This window comes from Rhineura floridana, chromosome 5 (genome assembly GCF_030035675.1).
Source record: "Rhineura floridana isolate rRhiFlo1 chromosome 5, rRhiFlo1.hap2, whole genome shotgun sequence".
NCBI lineage: Eukaryota > Metazoa > Chordata > Lepidosauria > Squamata > Rhineuridae > Rhineura > Rhineura floridana.
In genome coordinates, this window is record NC_084484.1 from 181,669,757 (window position 1) to 181,687,784 (window position 18,028).

General features: G+C 47.5%; 1 protein-coding gene across 1 annotated transcript in view; it reads left to right on the plus strand.

The window, feature by feature from the left end:
- Window positions 1-1,961: 1,961 nt before the first annotated feature.
- The window catches only part of MAP6 (microtubule associated protein 6), a 50,242-nt gene continuing 34,175 nt past the window's right edge, over window positions 1,962-18,028 (plus strand). Inside the window, exon 1 of the mRNA XM_061629639.1 lies at window positions 1,962-3,625. Coding sequence (XP_061485623.1) covers window positions 2,829-3,625 — 797 coding nt within the window. The 5' untranslated portion in view covers window positions 1,962-2,828. The remainder of the gene's footprint in view (window positions 3,626-18,028) is intronic.

The window sequence follows — 18,028 nt, forward strand, 5'->3', positions numbered from 1 at the left end:
AATCTCCCCAATGACTAGGTGTTTCTCCATTTCCTAGTATAAGGGTGTAAGATTCAGGAGTGCGTGCGTGCATGTATTACTCCAGTCTAGACAGCATCTAGTTTTTAAGGTGGCACTGGAAACGTGATTGTTTTTTCCTTCCCTAGTTGTGGAAAAAGCTTGCAAAGGCTAAAATCCCACACCCAGGACTAGAATTCAGCCTAGCTCACCCGCCCTGCCACAAGCACGCACCTCTAGAGACTTTGGGATTGTATTTATTTTAAGTGCCCCAGGCTCTTTAACAGCCTATGACCCGCCTTTCAGATTTCTAAAGGGGCATTCCATGGTAGATTAACAAGGGGGGGTTCATTTCTTGTTCCCTGCTCCCGCCTTTCTTTGGACTTTTCCCTTTCATCAGAGATCTTTTAAAGGGCGGGTTGCCTCGGGATCTGTCCAAAGATTTTTAGTACTGAAAATTCCTGCCTGGGAAAGAGAATGGCAGTGACTCTGGGGTGCTGTCCAATAGCTTCGCAAAGGACATATCTGTGTGTTTTCAGCCAGCTATGAAAAAGGAGAATGGGAATCCATGTGCTTCTAAGCGACAATTTGGCAAGTGTGCCTGAGCTGGGCAGGGAGGAGAATGGCAAGATCTGAGGCTGCTGTGTGTCTGGGAAAGGCCTGTAAGCTCTTGTGTGAGAGAATCATAGAACAGTAGAGTTGGAAGGGGCCTATAAGGTCATCAAGTCCAACCCCTTGCTCAAGAGGGCAGGGGAGGGCCACAGCTCAGTGGCAGACAGTATCATAGTGGCAAATTCAGAAGTGCAGGGTCCCTTCATGATAGACACAGCCATGCACCTCCCCCCATTTTTTTGCTATGGGGTTGAGAATGAGATCCTTGTTAATGCCTTCTCCCACAACAACAGACATCCCTGGGAGCCAGTTAGCATGGACAGGGAGAGTGTTAACTACTGAGAAGAGTCTTCTCAGTTTCTGACTCACCTCCTTTCACTCTGATAGGCTTCAATCAGCAGGAAAGGAATAGGAAGCATCTTCTCAGTGGCTAACACACTCCCCTTTCATGCTGATTGGCTTGTAGGATGCTGAAGACATTAGGGACCCTGCCGGGACCCTGCCTCTGAAAAAGTCAGATGTCTAAGCCTCCCCCCCCAGACCCCAGGCAACTACACTCCTGGTGGAAGAGCATCTGCTTTACATGCAGAAGGCCCCAAATTCAATTTCCAGCATCTGGAGAGAGCCCCTCTCTGACATCCTGGGAGGAAGTTTTCTTAACACGTGGAAGGCTTGTTCAATGCATACGTGCAAGAAACGGGAATCTTCAGCCAGTGCGTCCATTCAACTGGGGCAGGCACGCTCTTCCAGCCCTGGCGTCTGGTGCCGGCTCGCCAGGCACAGAGGCGATACCAGAACAATTCGTCTGCTTGCTGTGGGTGATTTTTGGGCCGGGTATGAGAAGAGGCGTCTGGCTGGCCCCGGCGAGGCAGGAAGCTCGCTTCCATGAGCTTTTGGCCTGACCCGGCAGGCTCTCCTTACGGTACCGCAGTCGCAACCCTGGTCTGCCTTACACGGCTGTTGTAAGCGCTAGGACATCCTCCCTCCCCCGTCGGAGGCAGAATGCTGGGGATCGCGAGGGGGAAGGGCGAGGTTGCGCTCAGGTCCTGCTGGGGGGCTTCCCAGCGGGGTGTCTGCCTGGCCACTGCGGCAACAGGACGCTGGACTGGAGGGGGCCCCTTTGGCTTCCTCCAGCAGCCGGGCTCCTCTTGGGGGAGCCTGCCGGGGCGTTTCGACAGGCAGCTGCTGCCTCCACGCGAATCCCCGCCTCCTTGGGGAAGCCCCCCCCGCCTGGCCAGGCTGGAAAGGGTTAAGGGCTGCTGCCGCCGCCGCCGCCCTCCCACCCCCCCTCCCTCCCCGCTCCGGCGTCCTTCCGTGCGTGCTGACGGAGGCAGGGGATCCGAGCGCCTCGCCTCCCTCCCTCCCTCCGTCGCGCATCGTCGGGGCGCTCGGCTGGGTGGGGTCCATTCGGCTCCACTCGGCTCTGCCGCAGCTGCGCCCGCGCGCCTCGCCTTCGCTGCTCCCGTCAGGTGGGGATGGCTGCGAGCCCAGAAGCGACGGCGGCTCCCTCGCCCCTTTCGCCCGCCTGACTGGCCCTCTGCAGCCGCAGAAGAAGCGCAAGGCCAGCGAGCCAGCGAGGTGGGGCTGCCAGGCCGGCTGACTCTCCCTAACGCCGACGCCGCCCCGTCGGACGCCTGTCCCCTCGCTCGGCCATGAGGCTGCGAAGAGCTGCCTTTTCCTCCCCTCCTCCTCCTCCTCCAGCCGGCGAGGTGGCGTGAATCCCGCCGCTGTCCTGAATCCGTCGGGGACGGGGCTGACGCTTCTTGGGTCTGCTGGACGCGGGCGCCCTTTGGAGACCGGCAACCAGAGAGGGAGCTGGCCGCCTGACAGACGCCTCCTGGGTTGTTGGCCCAGAAAACTCTGCATCCACCCAAGGGGAAGAACGGGTTCCTTTTGCCCCCTCCCCTTCTGAATGACTCTGTAGATTTCTTTCTTGATATAGATATAGGTATAATTGCAGGGTGTTTGTCTAACTTAAGGGAGGGTGGCGCTTGGCTTCAGCCGGCGGCAGGCCAGGCAGGATTGGGTGCTGATTTAATCTTGGGTGTTTTTTTTGGTGGTCTCCTTTTGCAAAACCACAGCCGGTAATGTAAGGTCAGGCTGGGAGCCGGTGGAGGTGTCCGCTGAGTCGGCGGCCCGTGGTCTTTTGTGGAGAGTGAGGGGGCCAGCAGGCGCTCCCCAAAGTGGAGGAGGGGGTGGCGCTGGACCAGGCTGCCAAAATGGCCTGGCCTTGCATCAGCCGGGCGTGCTGCATCGCCCGCTTTTGGAACCAGCTGGACAAAGCCGACATTGCCGTGCCTTTGGTCTTCACCAAATACTCGGAAGCCACCGAAATCCCCGGCACGCAGGCGGTTCTGCAGCAGCAGCTACGCCCATCCTCGGCTATCGAGACCCAGCCTGCTGCTGCCCTTGGTGGCGGCGACCTGGATGCAGTCGCCAGGGCGACCTCTGCAGCGGGCGACCATCCGGCCCAGGGGAGTCATCACAGACCTGGGCCGAAAGAGCCGCCCTCGGTGGACTCAGTGATGCGCCAGGACTACAAGGCATGGAAGGTGCAGAGGCCGGAACCCAGCTGCAAGCCGAAAAATGAATACCAGCCTTCGGACACGCCCTTTGCGAAGGAGAGTCAGTACCAGAAGGATTTCCGTCCCTGGCCCATCCCCAAGAGAGGGGACCATCCCTGGATCCCGAAACCGGTCCCTATCCCTGTGGTGGGTCTGGAGAGGGGGTCAAAGGAGAGGCCTGGCAGCCTTGAGAGGAGGAGGAAGGCGCAGGGGGGTCAAGAGAAGGAAGAAAGGGGGAAGGCAGAGGAGGTGGCCAACCCAGCCGGGCCAGAAGAAGGAAGGATGAAGAGGACCAAGAAGAAAGTCCACCTGCCAGAGGGTGAGAGTCAGCAGAGGCCAGCTGGCGGGCAACCTGCAGCACTGGATGCCAGCAAAGGGCGAGCGGCCGTGGACGCGCTCAACCGACAGATCAAGGAGGAAGTCACGGCACGGGTGAGCACCTCCTCCTACAGGTGAGAAGCCCAAACAGGTTGTCCCGTAGCCAGCAGGGCTGCCTGCTGAGCAGATGTCTTGTTCTGAATACCTCGCTAATTGCACAGCCGGAGGTGGGCCCCCAGGGGAGGTGCCTTGCTGCTGTTGGCCAGATTTGTGGGAGATAGTAGAATCTGAGCCCCTGGGCACCATCCGCAAGGACATGAGGAACAGAGGCTGCCCTGCCCAGAGTCAGACCGTTGCTCCACCTAGGTCAGTTGTGTCGACACTGACCGGCAGCTGCTCTTCAGGGCTTCAAGCAGGGAGTCTCTCCCAGCCCTGCCTGGAGATGCCATTGGGGATTGAACCCAGGAGCATGCCAAGGAGATGCTCTGCCACTGAGCTAGGGCCCATTCCCAAAGGAGGTGGGAGTATGACTCAATGGGAGGGGACAAACTTTGCTTGCGGAAGGTCCCGGGTTCAGTCACTGGCATTTCCCATTGAAAACATGCTAAGGTAGTGGGGCTCGGAAAGTTGTCTTTCTGGAGAGCCTCTGCTACTCAGAGTAGACCATACTGAGCCAGGTAGGTCAGTGGTCTGACCGTAAGGCAGTGATACATGTTCATATGGATGGTTCTGCCTTATGCACAGCACATGTTCATAGCGGTAGGGATTACACAGGAGAAATTCCCAGCAGATTGTACCCCAGGTTTTCGCCTTGGGCGCCAAAATATTCTGGGCTGGCCTTGCATGCTGTTGAGGATGACATAACTATATTTGTGTGCTTCTTTCTCTGACTTCAAAATGCAACAGATTTCCTGGTTTTAAGCATGGTTCTAGTTGTGACTCTGGTGCTCACTCCTGAGATTCTGCAGCCCTTAAATTCACATCTTGGTAGTACGTATTTCACGTTTAAAACTGAATGTTTGCACTCAAAACCAAAAAATTTGCTAAAAGAAATCTGTTGTTTTTTTCCAAATTCTGTGTCTATAAATCTCCAAAAATTTCTTTTTGAGAATACGTATATGAATTTGCTGAATTAGCTTATTCTGGGTTTTCAAACATTTTGTTTTGTTTTGGTCATCTGCCCAGTTGCTTTCTCAACAGGACCAAGAGTTTTTATAATTATTTAATTTTAATTAATCAATGTAATCAGCAGGATTTATATACCACTTAATCATCATAATCTTTAAGTGGTTTATATCAAATAGAAATTAAAATTACTGATTAAACTGAGATGTTATGAACAAGCCACCCTAAAATTTTCAAAGTAAAATCAGCAGTTTTAAAAATATGCATACCAAAATAAAATTACATATAAAAATACATCTGAAATTTACATGCCTAAATAGGCTTACTTAGACCAAAAAGATTTGAACAGGACCTGAAAACAGTAGAGTGAAAATGTCTGCCTAATATCAATGGGCAGGGAGTTCCAACATGTAGGCGCTGCAACACTGAAGGATTGATTCCTTGCGAGTGCGGAACGAAGGTTGGTGTGGCACTTGTGAAACTACTGTGCCAATTAAGGATAGGAGAAACTTCCTGATACTAAGCCCAGCTGAGAATGTGCCTAATTAGCGCTGGTGGTGTGTGTGTGTGTGTGTTTGTGTGACTATACTCCCTGGTACGGAGTACTGTCACCTCTTTGTTACACGTCAGCCATATTGTGCTGCCACCCACTGTACTTTTTTCAAGATATGAGTACCGGCACCTCTTTTTTTTTTTACCAAAAACTCCCCACTGTGCCTAACTCTATCCACCCAAATTTGCAGTGGCTTTTCAGAGTCCCCCCCCTTCACCTGCCATCTGAGATCCTTAAAAGAAATTGGTTTCAGGTAGTGATGGGGGAAACTCCATTCAGTTCACATTTAAAGCCGAATTTGTCAGGTTTGCAGTTTCTGAAGCAGTATGAGAACTGAAACACAGCCATCCTTCAAAGTTCACCCTAATATGGATTTTGTGATGCAAAGTGCACAGAAATGCATATTTTGAGGGCAAGGTGTGCATGAAAATAAATGTTTGTGAAATTACAGAATGTATTGTATTAGGAGAAATTGCTTGCGAAACTATGCACATTAGTCAAAACGGAATAAAAAAAGTTTTTATTAGGAGAAATGAGCACTAAAGAAGAATTTGAACGACAAAGTTTGCAAAATTGTTGCAGAACTGTGGAGCATTGAATTTAAGATTGGAAAAATGAGATCCGAAATTGACAGACCCTTCAGTTGCAGAGCTGTCATCTGAACAAAGAAACTTTGGTGAATTAATCGTATGAGTTTTTTGGTGGGATTGCATGGAGGAGCAGCTGTCACTTCCAAAGCCCTGCTGGCCAAGGGAAAAAGGGGGGAAGTTTTTTCCCTACCTTCTCCCCTCTTCTTCTCCCCCCCCCCATTGCAATCAATAGGAGAAAATTAAGCACTCCAGGCCAGCCCCACGGCTGGTGCAGTTCAAGGCTCCTTTTGGGAGCATATTGGAGGAACAAAAGGAGGTACTTCTTCACAGAGCACATAATTAAACTATGGAATTTGTGCTCCCAAGTGACGGCCACCAGCTTGGATGGCTTTAAAAGAAGATTAGACAAATTCATGGAGGATGAAGGCTGTCAGGGGCTTCTAGCCATGATGACGATGTTGCACCTCCACCGTTGGAAGCAGTGTGCCTCTGAATGCCCTTTGCTGGGGCTCACAAGTGAGGAGAACTGCTGTTGTGCTCAGGCTCTGCTGTCAGGCTGCCCATTGGGGTATCTGGCTGGCCACGGTGAGAACAGGATGCTGGACTAGACGGGCCTTTGGTCTGATTCAGCAGAGCCCTTCTTATGTTATGTACCTCCACAATCAGAGGCAGTATCCCTGGAAATACCAGTTGCCAGGAATCCCAAGTGGGGAGAGAGTTCTTTGCACTCAGGGCCTGCTTGCAGGCTGCCCGTGGACATCTGGTTGCTCTCAGTGAGAACAGGACGCTGGACTCAGTGGGTCTTTGGTGTGATCCAGCAGACTCTCTTCTTATGTTCTTAATGAGATTATTCGGCATCCTGTGGCTGCCCTTGACACGACCACTACATGCCCTGTTTCCTGGACATCAGCACTTAGAATCATAGAATAGTAGAGTTGGAAGGGGCCTACTAGGCCATCCATCCAGTCCAACCCCCTGCTCAATGCAGGAATCCAAATCAAAGCATTCCCAACAGATGGCTGTCCAGCTGCCTCTTGAAGGCCTCCAGTGTCGGAGAGCCCACTACCTCTCTAGGTAATTGGTTCCATTGTTGTATGGCTCTAACAGTTAGGAAGTTTTTCCAGATGTCCAGTCGAAATCTGACTTCCTGCAACTTGAGCCCATTATTCCGTGTCCTGCACTCTGGGACGATCAAGAAGAGACCCCGGCCCTCCTCTGAGTGACAACCTTTCATGTACTTGAAGAGTGCTATCATATCTCCCCTCAGTCTTCTCTTCTCCGGGCCAAACATGCCCAGTTCTTTCAGTCTCTCCTCACAGAGTTTTGTTTCCAGTCCCCTGATCATCCTTGTTGCCCTCCTCTGAATCTGTTCCAGTTTGTCTGCATCCTTCTTGAAGTGCGGAGACCAGAACTAGATGCAGTAGTCAAGATGAGGCCTAACCAGTGCTGAATTGCCAATCTGTCCATGCTGCCAGTGGGAAAGGACAAGATGTCATCCCTTTGGATTCCACAAAGAGAAGCTGCCTGGCAGCTGGCTCTTACTTCAATAGTGGTAACCAGATAGTGTTCCCCCTACCCACCCACTCATGCTGTGCATGTGGCAGCAGGCATTTGGGGGCCAGGAGAGATCTTGTGGTGATGGAGATGAATGGTTGGAGGACACTGCTGGGGGCTGCTGTTGCTGCCTTCCAGTGTCTGCCACATGAAGTGGTTGCCTCACTCTGCCTAATGGCAGGGCTGGCCCTGTTTCTATGGGGATGCTCTAGCAGTAGGTCTCCTTCTCCACTGGTGGAATTGCACTTAACCAATGACCTCTCAGTTGACTTTAGCATTATATCCTAATATCCTGACCTAAGACAATTAATTACAACAGTAATCCCAATGCCACTTAACTCAGGAGTATGTCCTATTGAACTCCAAGAGGGCTTACTTATGAGTAGATATGAATAGGATTACACTGTAGAGAAAATAAACCTGCATAAATTTGCATATAATTAAAACAATCATTCCAAAGGGGGGGAAGCACACTTCCTTTGTGTAAAGTATCACACACCTGTGTCTTAATCTAGGGTGGCTGATTGATGAGTAGGGATCAAGTGCCGTGTCCAGACTCCCTTGGGACTGAGCCTCAACTGCATGGCGCGCAGAGAGCAGACAGAGGGAACTTTTCCCTTAGTATTTCTGTCATAATAGTAAATTTTGGGTCTCCCAGTGATTGATTGATTGATTGGTCGATCAAGATCAGGACTGACAAAAGGAAACACTTCTTAAAAACAGTGAAGTTATGGAAAGCATTACGGGTTGTGTCATGACGGTCATGGGCCTATCAGCTTTGGGAAAAGGTTAAACAATTACTTGGAGGGTTAGGTTATCAATTGCTGCAATAGATTCATAGAATCACAGAATAGTAGAGTTGGAAGGGGCCTATAAGGCCATCAAGTCCAACCCCCTGCTCAATGCAGGAATCCAAGTGAAAGCATTCCCGACAGATGGCTGTCCAGCTGCCTCTTGAAGGCCTTCAGTGTCGGAGAGCCCACTACCTCTCTAGGTCATTGGTTCCATTGTTGTATGGCTCTAACAGTTAGGAAGTTTTTCCTGATGTTCAGTCGAAATCTGACTTCCTGCAACTTGAGCCCATTATTCCGTGTCCTGCACTCTGGGACGATCGAGAAGAGATCCCAGCCCTCCTCTGTGTGACAACCTTTCATGTACTTGAAGAGTGCTATCATACCTCCCCTCAGTCTTCTCTTCTCCGGGCTAAACATACCCAGTTCTTTCAGTCTCTCCTCATAGGGCTTTGTTTCCAGTCCCCTGATCATCCTTGTTGGCCTCCTCTGAACCTGTTCCAGTTTGTCTGCATCCTTCTTGAAGTGCGGAGACCAGAACTGAATGCAGTACTCAAGATGAGGCCTAACCAGTGCTGAATAGAGGGGAACTAATATTTCACACGAAGGTTAAACCAAGGATAGGAAGCCTCAGTTCTGGGAGTCAAATGGAGCCCTTCAGGCCTCGTTATCTGGCTCTCATGACTCTTCCCAGGCCACACCTCCTCCCCAGGCCACATCTCCTCCCAGGCCCCATCTCTCACTAGCCCTGATTCGCATCCTCCTTGAGTGTTTCTGGCTGGCTGGAATGGGTGTCCCTGAACTCTGATCCTGCCTCCTGCTTGCCTGGGTGGAGGATAGAGAAGGGTGTGTCAGTGTGTGTAGAAACCCGGCCTTATGTGCAGAGGTGAAATTCACATGCGTTGCTCCACCCACTTTTGCCTCTGGCCCCGCCCACCCCTGAAAGGGAAGGGAATGCAGCCCTTAGTCTGAAAAAGTTCCCCACCCCTGACTCAAATAGAACTGCCACGTTTGGAGGTGATTTTGTATTTATTTATTTATTCATTTCATTTCATTACATTTCTAGAACACTCTTTATTTTTTATTTTATTTTTTAATCACTGTATATCTTGAGTATCGGGCTGGGAGCAAAATGCAAGAGCATGCCTCGCTGTCCCGCCTTGCTTGTGAATTTCTGGGCGCCATCTGGCTGGAAATGATTGGAAAAAGAATTTGGGATGAGCTAGACCCAAGTTGATATGGAACCTGCAGTTATCTTAGGTTAGGCCAGGAGTCAGCAATTTGTGACACACACACACACACACCCGCTGGATGATGTTGGATTATAATTCCCATCATCCCTGCCCATTGACCACACTGGCCGGAGCTGATGGGACCTGGACCTCAACAACGTCTAGAGCAGCCTTTCCCAACCAGTGTGCCTCCAGATGTTGTTGGACTACAACTCCCATCTTCCTGACCATTGGCAATGCTAGCTGAGGCTGATGGGAGTTGTGGTCCAACAACATCTGGAGGCACACTGGTTGGGAAAGGCTGTTCTAGAGGGCCACACTTCTGTATTAAGGGCTTTTCTTCTCAAGCATATGCCTTATCATTGAGCTTTAAGCCCTTTCCTTGATCCATGGGAACCTGAGTATGTGAACCTGCCACCCATGTGTCCTATTAAACACACCTCCTTGAGAGGAAGGGGATCTTTTGCTAGGGATTAACCAAGTGCTTTACCCTGAAATGTGCCTAAATAGTGTATGTATAACCCAAAAATGCAGGTCCAAACCAGGCTAAAGCAAAGTTTTCTTTTATAGAGAGAAAAGAGAAGAATAGCATTACAAAATCACTGAGTGCGTGGCAGCATTAATCATTAGTACACTAACCCATTCATAACTCTAAACTAAAAAGATAAAAGATGCCTATTGCTATAACGAATGACAGGTTCAGAAAGTGGGATTGGACCAAGATGAAGTAGGTGTGAAAATTGGAGGGAGAAATATCAATAATTTCAGATATGCAGACGATACCATACTACTAGCAGAAACCAGTAATGATTTGAAACGAATGCTGATGAAAGTTAAAGAGGAAAGCACAAAAGCAGGACTACAGCTGAACATCAAAAAAACTAAAGTAATGACAACAGAAGATTGATGTAACTTTAAAGTTGACAATGAAGACATTGAACTTGTCAAAGATTATCAATACGTCAGCACAGGCATTAACCAAAATGGAGACCATAGTCAAGAAATCAGAAGAAGGCTAGGACTGGGGAGGGCAGCTGTGAGAGAACTAGAAAAGGTCCTCAAATGCAAAGATGTATCCCTGAACACTAAAGTCAGGATCATTCAGACCATGGTATTTCCGATCTCTAATATGGATGTGAAAGTTGGACAGTGAAAAAAGCGGATAAGAGAAAAATCCACTCATTTGAAATGTGGTGTTGGAGGAGAGCTTTGCGGATACCATGGACTGCAAAAAAGACAAATAATTGGGTGTTAGAACAAATTAAACCAGAACTATCACTAGAAGCTAAAATGATGAAATGAGGTTATCATACTTTGGACACATGAGAAGACATGATTCACTAGAAAAGACAATAATGCTGGGGAAAACAGAAGGGAGTAGAAAAAGAGGAAGGGCAAACAAGAGATGGATTGATTCCATAAAGGAAGCCACAGACCTGAACTTACAAGATCTGAACAGGGTGGTTCATGACAGATGCTATTTGAAGTCATTGATTCATAGGGTCGCCATGAGTCGTAATCGACTTGGAGGCACATAACAACAACAAGGCCCAGGAGTGGGCCATGGAATACAGCTGAAATGATGTGAGGGAGCTCTGGCCAGAAAAGCAGGAAGGAATCTCTGCCTCAAGGTTTGCACCAAGACACAGACTCCTTTCCTGTTCTGTGGCCTGCAGTCCTGTGCTGCATTCCTTGAGAGTGTAGTTACACATGTTGGAGCTCAGATCGGCCTTTTGAGTCTCCAGCCCTGCTCTTAAATACACTTTCCCTCTTACAAATCAACGTGAAAAGGAGCGGTCTAGGTATGAGGTGATCTCATGTTTGTGTGTCTGTTTCTTGCTGACAGAGAAACTACTTCTGCTTTCTAATGTTGGCTTTGAACAATAAGATTGTTCTGCTGGGCATGAGGGAAATCTGCCAAAAAATGAGATAACATTTAATTCGGGGTCTTCATGTTCCTCCGAAAGTGCTAAAAGATGGTCCTTGCTTCTTGTCCTCATTTCACAGTGTTTAGGAAGGCACAACGAGTCAGAAAACAGGGTGTGGGGTGGGAAATGTAGTCCAGGATATTCCAGGCCTTGTCATCCCTTTGACTCCAAATGAACCAACGTGGGGGCTAGCCTGAGCACTCGTAGCGATATGGTCCACATTCTGTAGGGCCGGCCCTACCATTCAGTAAGAAAAAGTAGCTGATTCTGGTCATAATGAAAAAGCAGCCAATTGTTAGTTATTTAATTTGTTGTTGTGTTATTTACTCCCAGGCAAAGACATTTGAGGATTTTCTGCCTAAAATAGCTTGACTCGCCTTGGATATTATGCACCTTGACTTCGAGGGGGGGGAGGAGGGAGGGATTTTCAGTCAGCAAAAGGTTTTGGACTTGAGATGGCGCAGTCCTAAGAATGCTTACTCAGCATGCTTTGCATTACTCAGCTCCGCATTACTCAGCATACACCCTACAGAATTTATTGGAGCCTACTTCGGTATAAGCATGTATAGGATTGTAGCTTAAGTATCTTAGTGACCACACTATTTCATTCCACACTGGCTCACGGGGCACTATCACTTGAATATACGAGCCTTGCTGGATCAGATCAAATGTCCATCTAGTTTAGTATCCTGCATCCCATAGCGATCAGCCGGATGCCTTCTGCAGTCCATACAGGCTGAAGACCATTATTGTTCCCTCTGCATATTGCCTCTGAACCTTGAGGTTCCGGAGAGCTACCCTGACTAATAGCCATTGACAGGCCTCCTCCTCCTCCGTGAATTTGTCTGATTCTCTTACAAAAAAAATCTAACAAAGATTGGAACCCTCAGTGCTCCCTCTAATCGCTGACTCAGGTGCTGAGGGCCGACTGAGATGCAAAAGAAAAGTATTAGCTCAGGGGAAGCTTGAGGTTTGTAGAACTACAACTCCACCCCACCCCAAATGGAGCAACAGCAGCAAAATCCCCCCCCAAATGACCCACTGAGGTCTAAGCATGCTCAGTGGCTGTGGAATGCTGAGTGTCTGTTGGGGGGGGGGATCAGGGGAATGTAGAGCCAATGAAATGGAGCAGAGCACAAGCGGGCGTGGTCTGGTGGCTGGAATCCTGAACAGGAGGGCTCCAAAAGGCATCATTCACAGAGACAGGAAAGGTAGGTGGGGCATGCGTGTGGGTTTATTGAAACCCGTGCTGATTGTATTGGGCTGTGTGGGCCTGGGAGTTCCCTCTTCATGATCCGTGCCAGGGTTAGGAGTTGACGCCCTGCAGATTGCGGAATGGGAGCGCCACCCTTCCACCCTAAGGGGGGGCCCTTCAGGGGTGCAGGGGACCTCGGCTGGGGCCTGACCTGGCCACTCTCTGGCACCAGCACTTGAAGCCATGACTGTTAAAGTGGTATAGTATTGCTTTAAATGTATAGTATAAGTTGAACCAGCTTGTAAAAAATATAATTTATAAAATATAATTTATTATAAAGGCATTAAGGAGGCAGCTGGACAGCCATCTGTCAGGAATGCTTTAGTTTGGATTCCTGCATTGAGCAGGGGGTTGGACTTGATGGCCTTATAGGCCCCTTCCAACTCTACTATTCTTTGATTCTATGAAACCTGGATTTATTTTAAAATGACATCAATTTATGCCTCTCACTGCTTTTGGCTACGTGAATAGAACTGGATGGAATATTAACTCCAGTGTCACTCATGCACTGATCATCCTGTTCCCTTTTCTTGTTTCTGTTGCCCTTTTGCTGTATTTAAGGAGAGGAGAAAGTGCTTGCAGACAGGGCTCAGGGGACACGATGGGATCTCTTCCTGCCCTTGCAGATCAGCATAATGTAATGCTTAAAAGGCTGGGAAGGCAGTCAAGTCTGCAACCAGAAATAGACTTGTAGGTCCAGATGTAGTTACAGTTAATTAAAAGGAATATCGTGAATCATTTTCTGATTTTTTTAAAGCATTGTAGATTGCTCCTTATTTTGCTTTAATTGGCCTCATCTGTGTACAGTGGGCATTTTGACCCCCCACCTCCCTGGTTTAATTTTAAAAAATCCCTCCCCCACATGCCTGTGAAAATTAGAGCTGATTTCCTTCTGCTGTTGCGGTGGGAGTGGAGACATTTCTGCAAAATAATTCAAGAGGTGTTGCTACTGACTTTAATGAAGTGGCTGAGAGGTGTTTTTTATTTGAGGGGACAGGGTGTCTTGCTTTTTTAAAAAAATAATCAGCAAAATTTTGTGATGCTGTTTGTGGAGACAATGCAATGTTAAGAACCACAGTGCTGTTAAATTAAACATACATGTAACTGGCCAATTGCCAAGAAAATCCAACACGGTCACATTTGACTTCAAAAGAGGAAACTTCACAAAAATGAGGGGATTGGTAAAAAGAAAGCTGAAAAACAAAGTCCAGAGGATCACATCACTCGAAAATGCTTGGAAGTTGTTTAAAAACACTATATTAGAAGCTCAACTGGAGTGCATACCGCAGATCAGAAAAGGTACCGCCAGGGCCAAAAAGATGCCAGCATGGTTAACGAGCAAAGTCAAGGAAGCTCTTAGAGGCAAAAAGTCTTCCTTCAGAAAATGGAAGTCTTATCCGAATGAAGAAAATAAAAAAGAACACAAACTCTGGCAAAAGAAATGCAAGAAGACAATAAGGGATGCTAAAAAAGAATTTGAGGAGCACATTGCTAAGAACATAAAAACCAACAACAAAAAATTCTATAAATACATTCAAAGCAGGAGACCATCTAGGGAGACGATTGGACCCTTGGATGATAAGGGAGTCAAAGGTGTACTAAAGAACGGTAAGGAGATTTCAGAGAAGCTAAACGAATTCTTTGCATCTGTCTTCACAGTGGAAGATATAGGGCAGATCCCTGAACCTGAACTAACATTTGCAAGAAGGGATTCTGAGGAACTGAGACAAATAGTGGTAACGAGAGAGGAAGTTCTAAGCTTAATGGACAATATAAAAACTGACAAATCACCGGGCCCAGATGGCATCCACCCGAGAGTTCTCAAAGAACTCAAAGGTGAAATTGCTGATCTGCTAACTAAAATATGTAACTTGTCCCTTGGGTCCTCCTCCGTGCCTGAGGACTGGAAAGTGGCAAATGTAACACCAATCTTCAAAAAGGGATCCAGAGGGGATCCCGGAAATTACAGGCCAGTTAGCTTAACTTCTGTCCTTGGAAAACTGGTAGAAAGTATTATTAAAGCTAGATTAACTAAGCACATAGAAGAACAAGCCTTGCTGAAGCAGAGCCAGCATGGCTTCTGCAAGGGAAAGTCCTGTCTCAGTAACCTATTAGAATTCTTTGAGAGTGTCAACAAGCATATAGATAGAGGTGATCCAGTGGACATAGTGTACTTAGACTTTCAAAAAGCGTTTGACAAGGTACCTCACCAAAGGCTTCTGAGGAAGCTTAGCAGTCATGGAATGAGAGGAGAGGTCCTCTTGTGGATAAGGAATTGGTTAAGAAGCAGAAAGCAGAGAGTAGGAATAAACGGACAGTTCTCCCAATGGAGGGCTGTAGAAAGTGGAGTCCCTCAAGGATCGGTATTGGGACCTGTACTTTTCAACTTGTTCATTAATGACCTAGAATTAGGAGTGAGCAGTGAAGTGGCCAAGTTTGCTGATGACACTAAATTGTTCAGGGTTGTTAAAACAAAAAGGGATTGCGAAGAGCTCCAAAAAGACCTCTCCAAAGTGAGTGAATGGGCAGAAAAATGGCAAATGCAATTCAATATAAACAAGTGTAAAATTATGCATATTGGAGCAAAAAATCTTCATTTCACATATACGCTCATGGGGTCTGAACTGGCGGTGACCGACCAGGAGAGAGACCTCGGGGTTGTAGTGGACAGCACGATGAAAATGTTGACCCAGTGTGCGGCAGCTGTGAAAAAGGCAAATTCCATGCTAGCAATAATTAGGAAAGGTATTGAAAATAAAACAGCCGATATCATAATGCCGTTGTATAAATCTATGGTGCGGCCGCATTTGGAATACTGTGTACAGTTCTGGTCGCCTCATCTCAAAAAGGATATTATAGAGTTGGAAAAGGTTCAGAAGAGGGCAACCAGAATGATCAAGGGGATGGAGCAACTCCCTTACGAGGAAAGGGTGCAGCATTTGGGGCTTTTTAGTTTAGAGAAAAGGCGGGTCAGAGGAGACATGATAGAAGTGTATAAAATTATGCATGGCATTGAGAAAGTGGATAGAGAAAAGTTCTTCTCCCTCTCTCATAATACTAGAACTCGTGGACATTCAAAGAAGCTGAATGTTGGAAGATTCAGGACAGACAAAAGGAAGTACTTCTTTACTCAGCGCATAGTTAAACTATGGAATTTGCTCCCACAAGATGCAGTAATGGCCACCAGCTTGGATGGCTTTAAAAGAAGATTAGACAAATTCATGGAGGACAGGGCTATCAATGGCTACTAGCTGTGATGGCTGTGCTCTGCCACCCTAGTCAGAGGCAGCATGCTTCTAAAAACCAGTTGCCGGAAGCCTCAGGAGGGGAGAGTGTTCTTGCACTCGGGTCCTGCTTGCGGGCTTCCCCCAGGCACCTGGTTGGCCACTGTGAGAACAGGATGCTGGACTAGATGGGCCACTGGCCTGATCCAGCAGGCTCTTCTTATGTTCTTATGTTCTTAAGAACACTTCCCACCCTTTGTTTCCGCAAATGGAATTCATGCATGCAAAGAAGCTCTTTCTGGAAGGCTGATTGGTTGTCATATTGCTGATGTCTCAGTGGCTGATTTTTTTTAAAAAAAATCACGGCTCTGCATGCAAACAATGCCTTATAAAACACAATTTTTGTATGCAGTTCTGCTTTATATACACATTTTTGCAAAGCTCTTTCCCCTAAATTAATGTATTATTGTATATTATTTTTAGCTAATAGATGTACTTTTATGCACGCTTTATCCTAGTATATGCATTTTTGTACACACTTTACTGGAGAACTGGATTGCAAAATTCAGAGAAGTGTGAGTTTAGAAGGATGGTTATGTTTGGGTTCACGTGTTGTTTCAGAAGTTGCAGATTATGTAGGTTCACCTTTAAATGTGAACTGGATTGAATTTTCTCCCCCATCCCTTTAAATTGGTTATATAGATTGATTAAAATTATTTTAATCAACCAAAAAAGTGACCATGATCAATCAGTCAACAGATACCTTTTTTAAAAAAAGTTATTTTTAATCCAAATAATTATAAAAACTGCAGATGGCATGTGCCTCCTTATTTTCCCCCAGATTTAATAGGCTGGCAGGACTTGTATAATGAATCAACTAAAATGTAATAACACTCCTTAGAGAGCCACAATCAGCTGTTGCTCGCTGCCAAAGATATTTCTAGTAGCAAACTGGTTTGCCTCTCAATAATTGTGCTAAAAAGATCCTCTGTCTAGCTTCTACAGTTGTGTTATCTCAGATATTGTGTTATTTCTTTGGAATTTTTTATTTTATTTTATGCAAGATTCCCTATTTTTGCAGACAGCAATGAACCACGTTCTTTTGCTTGCATTCTTTGATAACTCTCAGCTTGCTCATGGCAATCCAAATCAGGTAACAGCTATGCTGATCCATTCAAACAAAATTTGTATAGTCTGAAAAGCGATGTCTTTGTTGGGGCCAACAATGTGTACAGGCTTTTGAGTTACACTGCTCTCTTCCCCAGGCTCAGTGTGCTCAAAATGTTTAAACAAACACATCTAAAAGAGAGAAGCCACTCTACTTTGGAACGGTGTTAAGGCTCACTTGACTTTTGTCGCAGTTTTGGCTTCATATGGCAACCCTGTGAATAGGGTTTTCATGGTAAACGGTATTCCGAGGGGGTTTGCCATTGCCTCCCTCTGAGGCTGAGAGGCAGTGACTGGCCCAAGGTCACCCAGTGAGCTTCATGGCTGTGTGGGGATTCGAACCCTGCTCTCCCAGGTCGTAGTCCAACCGCCCACCCACTACACCACTCAGAAGTAAGTCCCAGTAAGCTCAATGAAAATCATTCTTCAGCCAGGGTGCATAGGATTTTAGTTTCATTGCAGAATGAAAGAGCACGTCCTTTGCTTGTATGAGACCCTGGGCTTGCTCCATTGTATCTTGGCTTGAAAAGCTTTACACGAGAGTGCAACAAAACTCGCCTGCCTGAAATCTAGGAGAGTTATCACCCAAACAGATAATATGCTGCTCTAGATGGATCCATTGTCTGGCTCACAGCTTCGCATGTGGAAATGGGGAGGCACACGAAAGCTTTTGAGCTATGAGCCTGTTCGCCCCTGCTTGGCGGGAAGCGCTGCCGAACTCATTGGGACTTGCTTCTGAGTTAGGGGTGGGCAACCTCAGGCCCAGGGGCGAAATGAAGTCCTCCAGGCCTCTCTGCCTGACCCCTGGAGTTCTCTCCAGGCCACTCCGCTTCTCATCAGGCCACACCCCTGAATGGCCTGCTTTGCCCCCTCCTTGAGAGTGTGTGCATGCGTATGTGTGTTGGCTTGGCTGCTGCAGTGTGCCCTGATCATGCCTCCTGCTTGCCTGTACATTCAAGTACATGAAAGGTTGTCACTCAGAGGAGGGCCGGGATCTCTTCTCGATCGTCCCAGAGTGCAGGACACGGAATGATGGGCTCAAGTTGCAGGAAGCCAGATTTCGACTGAACATCAGGAAAAACTTCCTAACTGTTAGAGCCATACGACAATGGAACCAA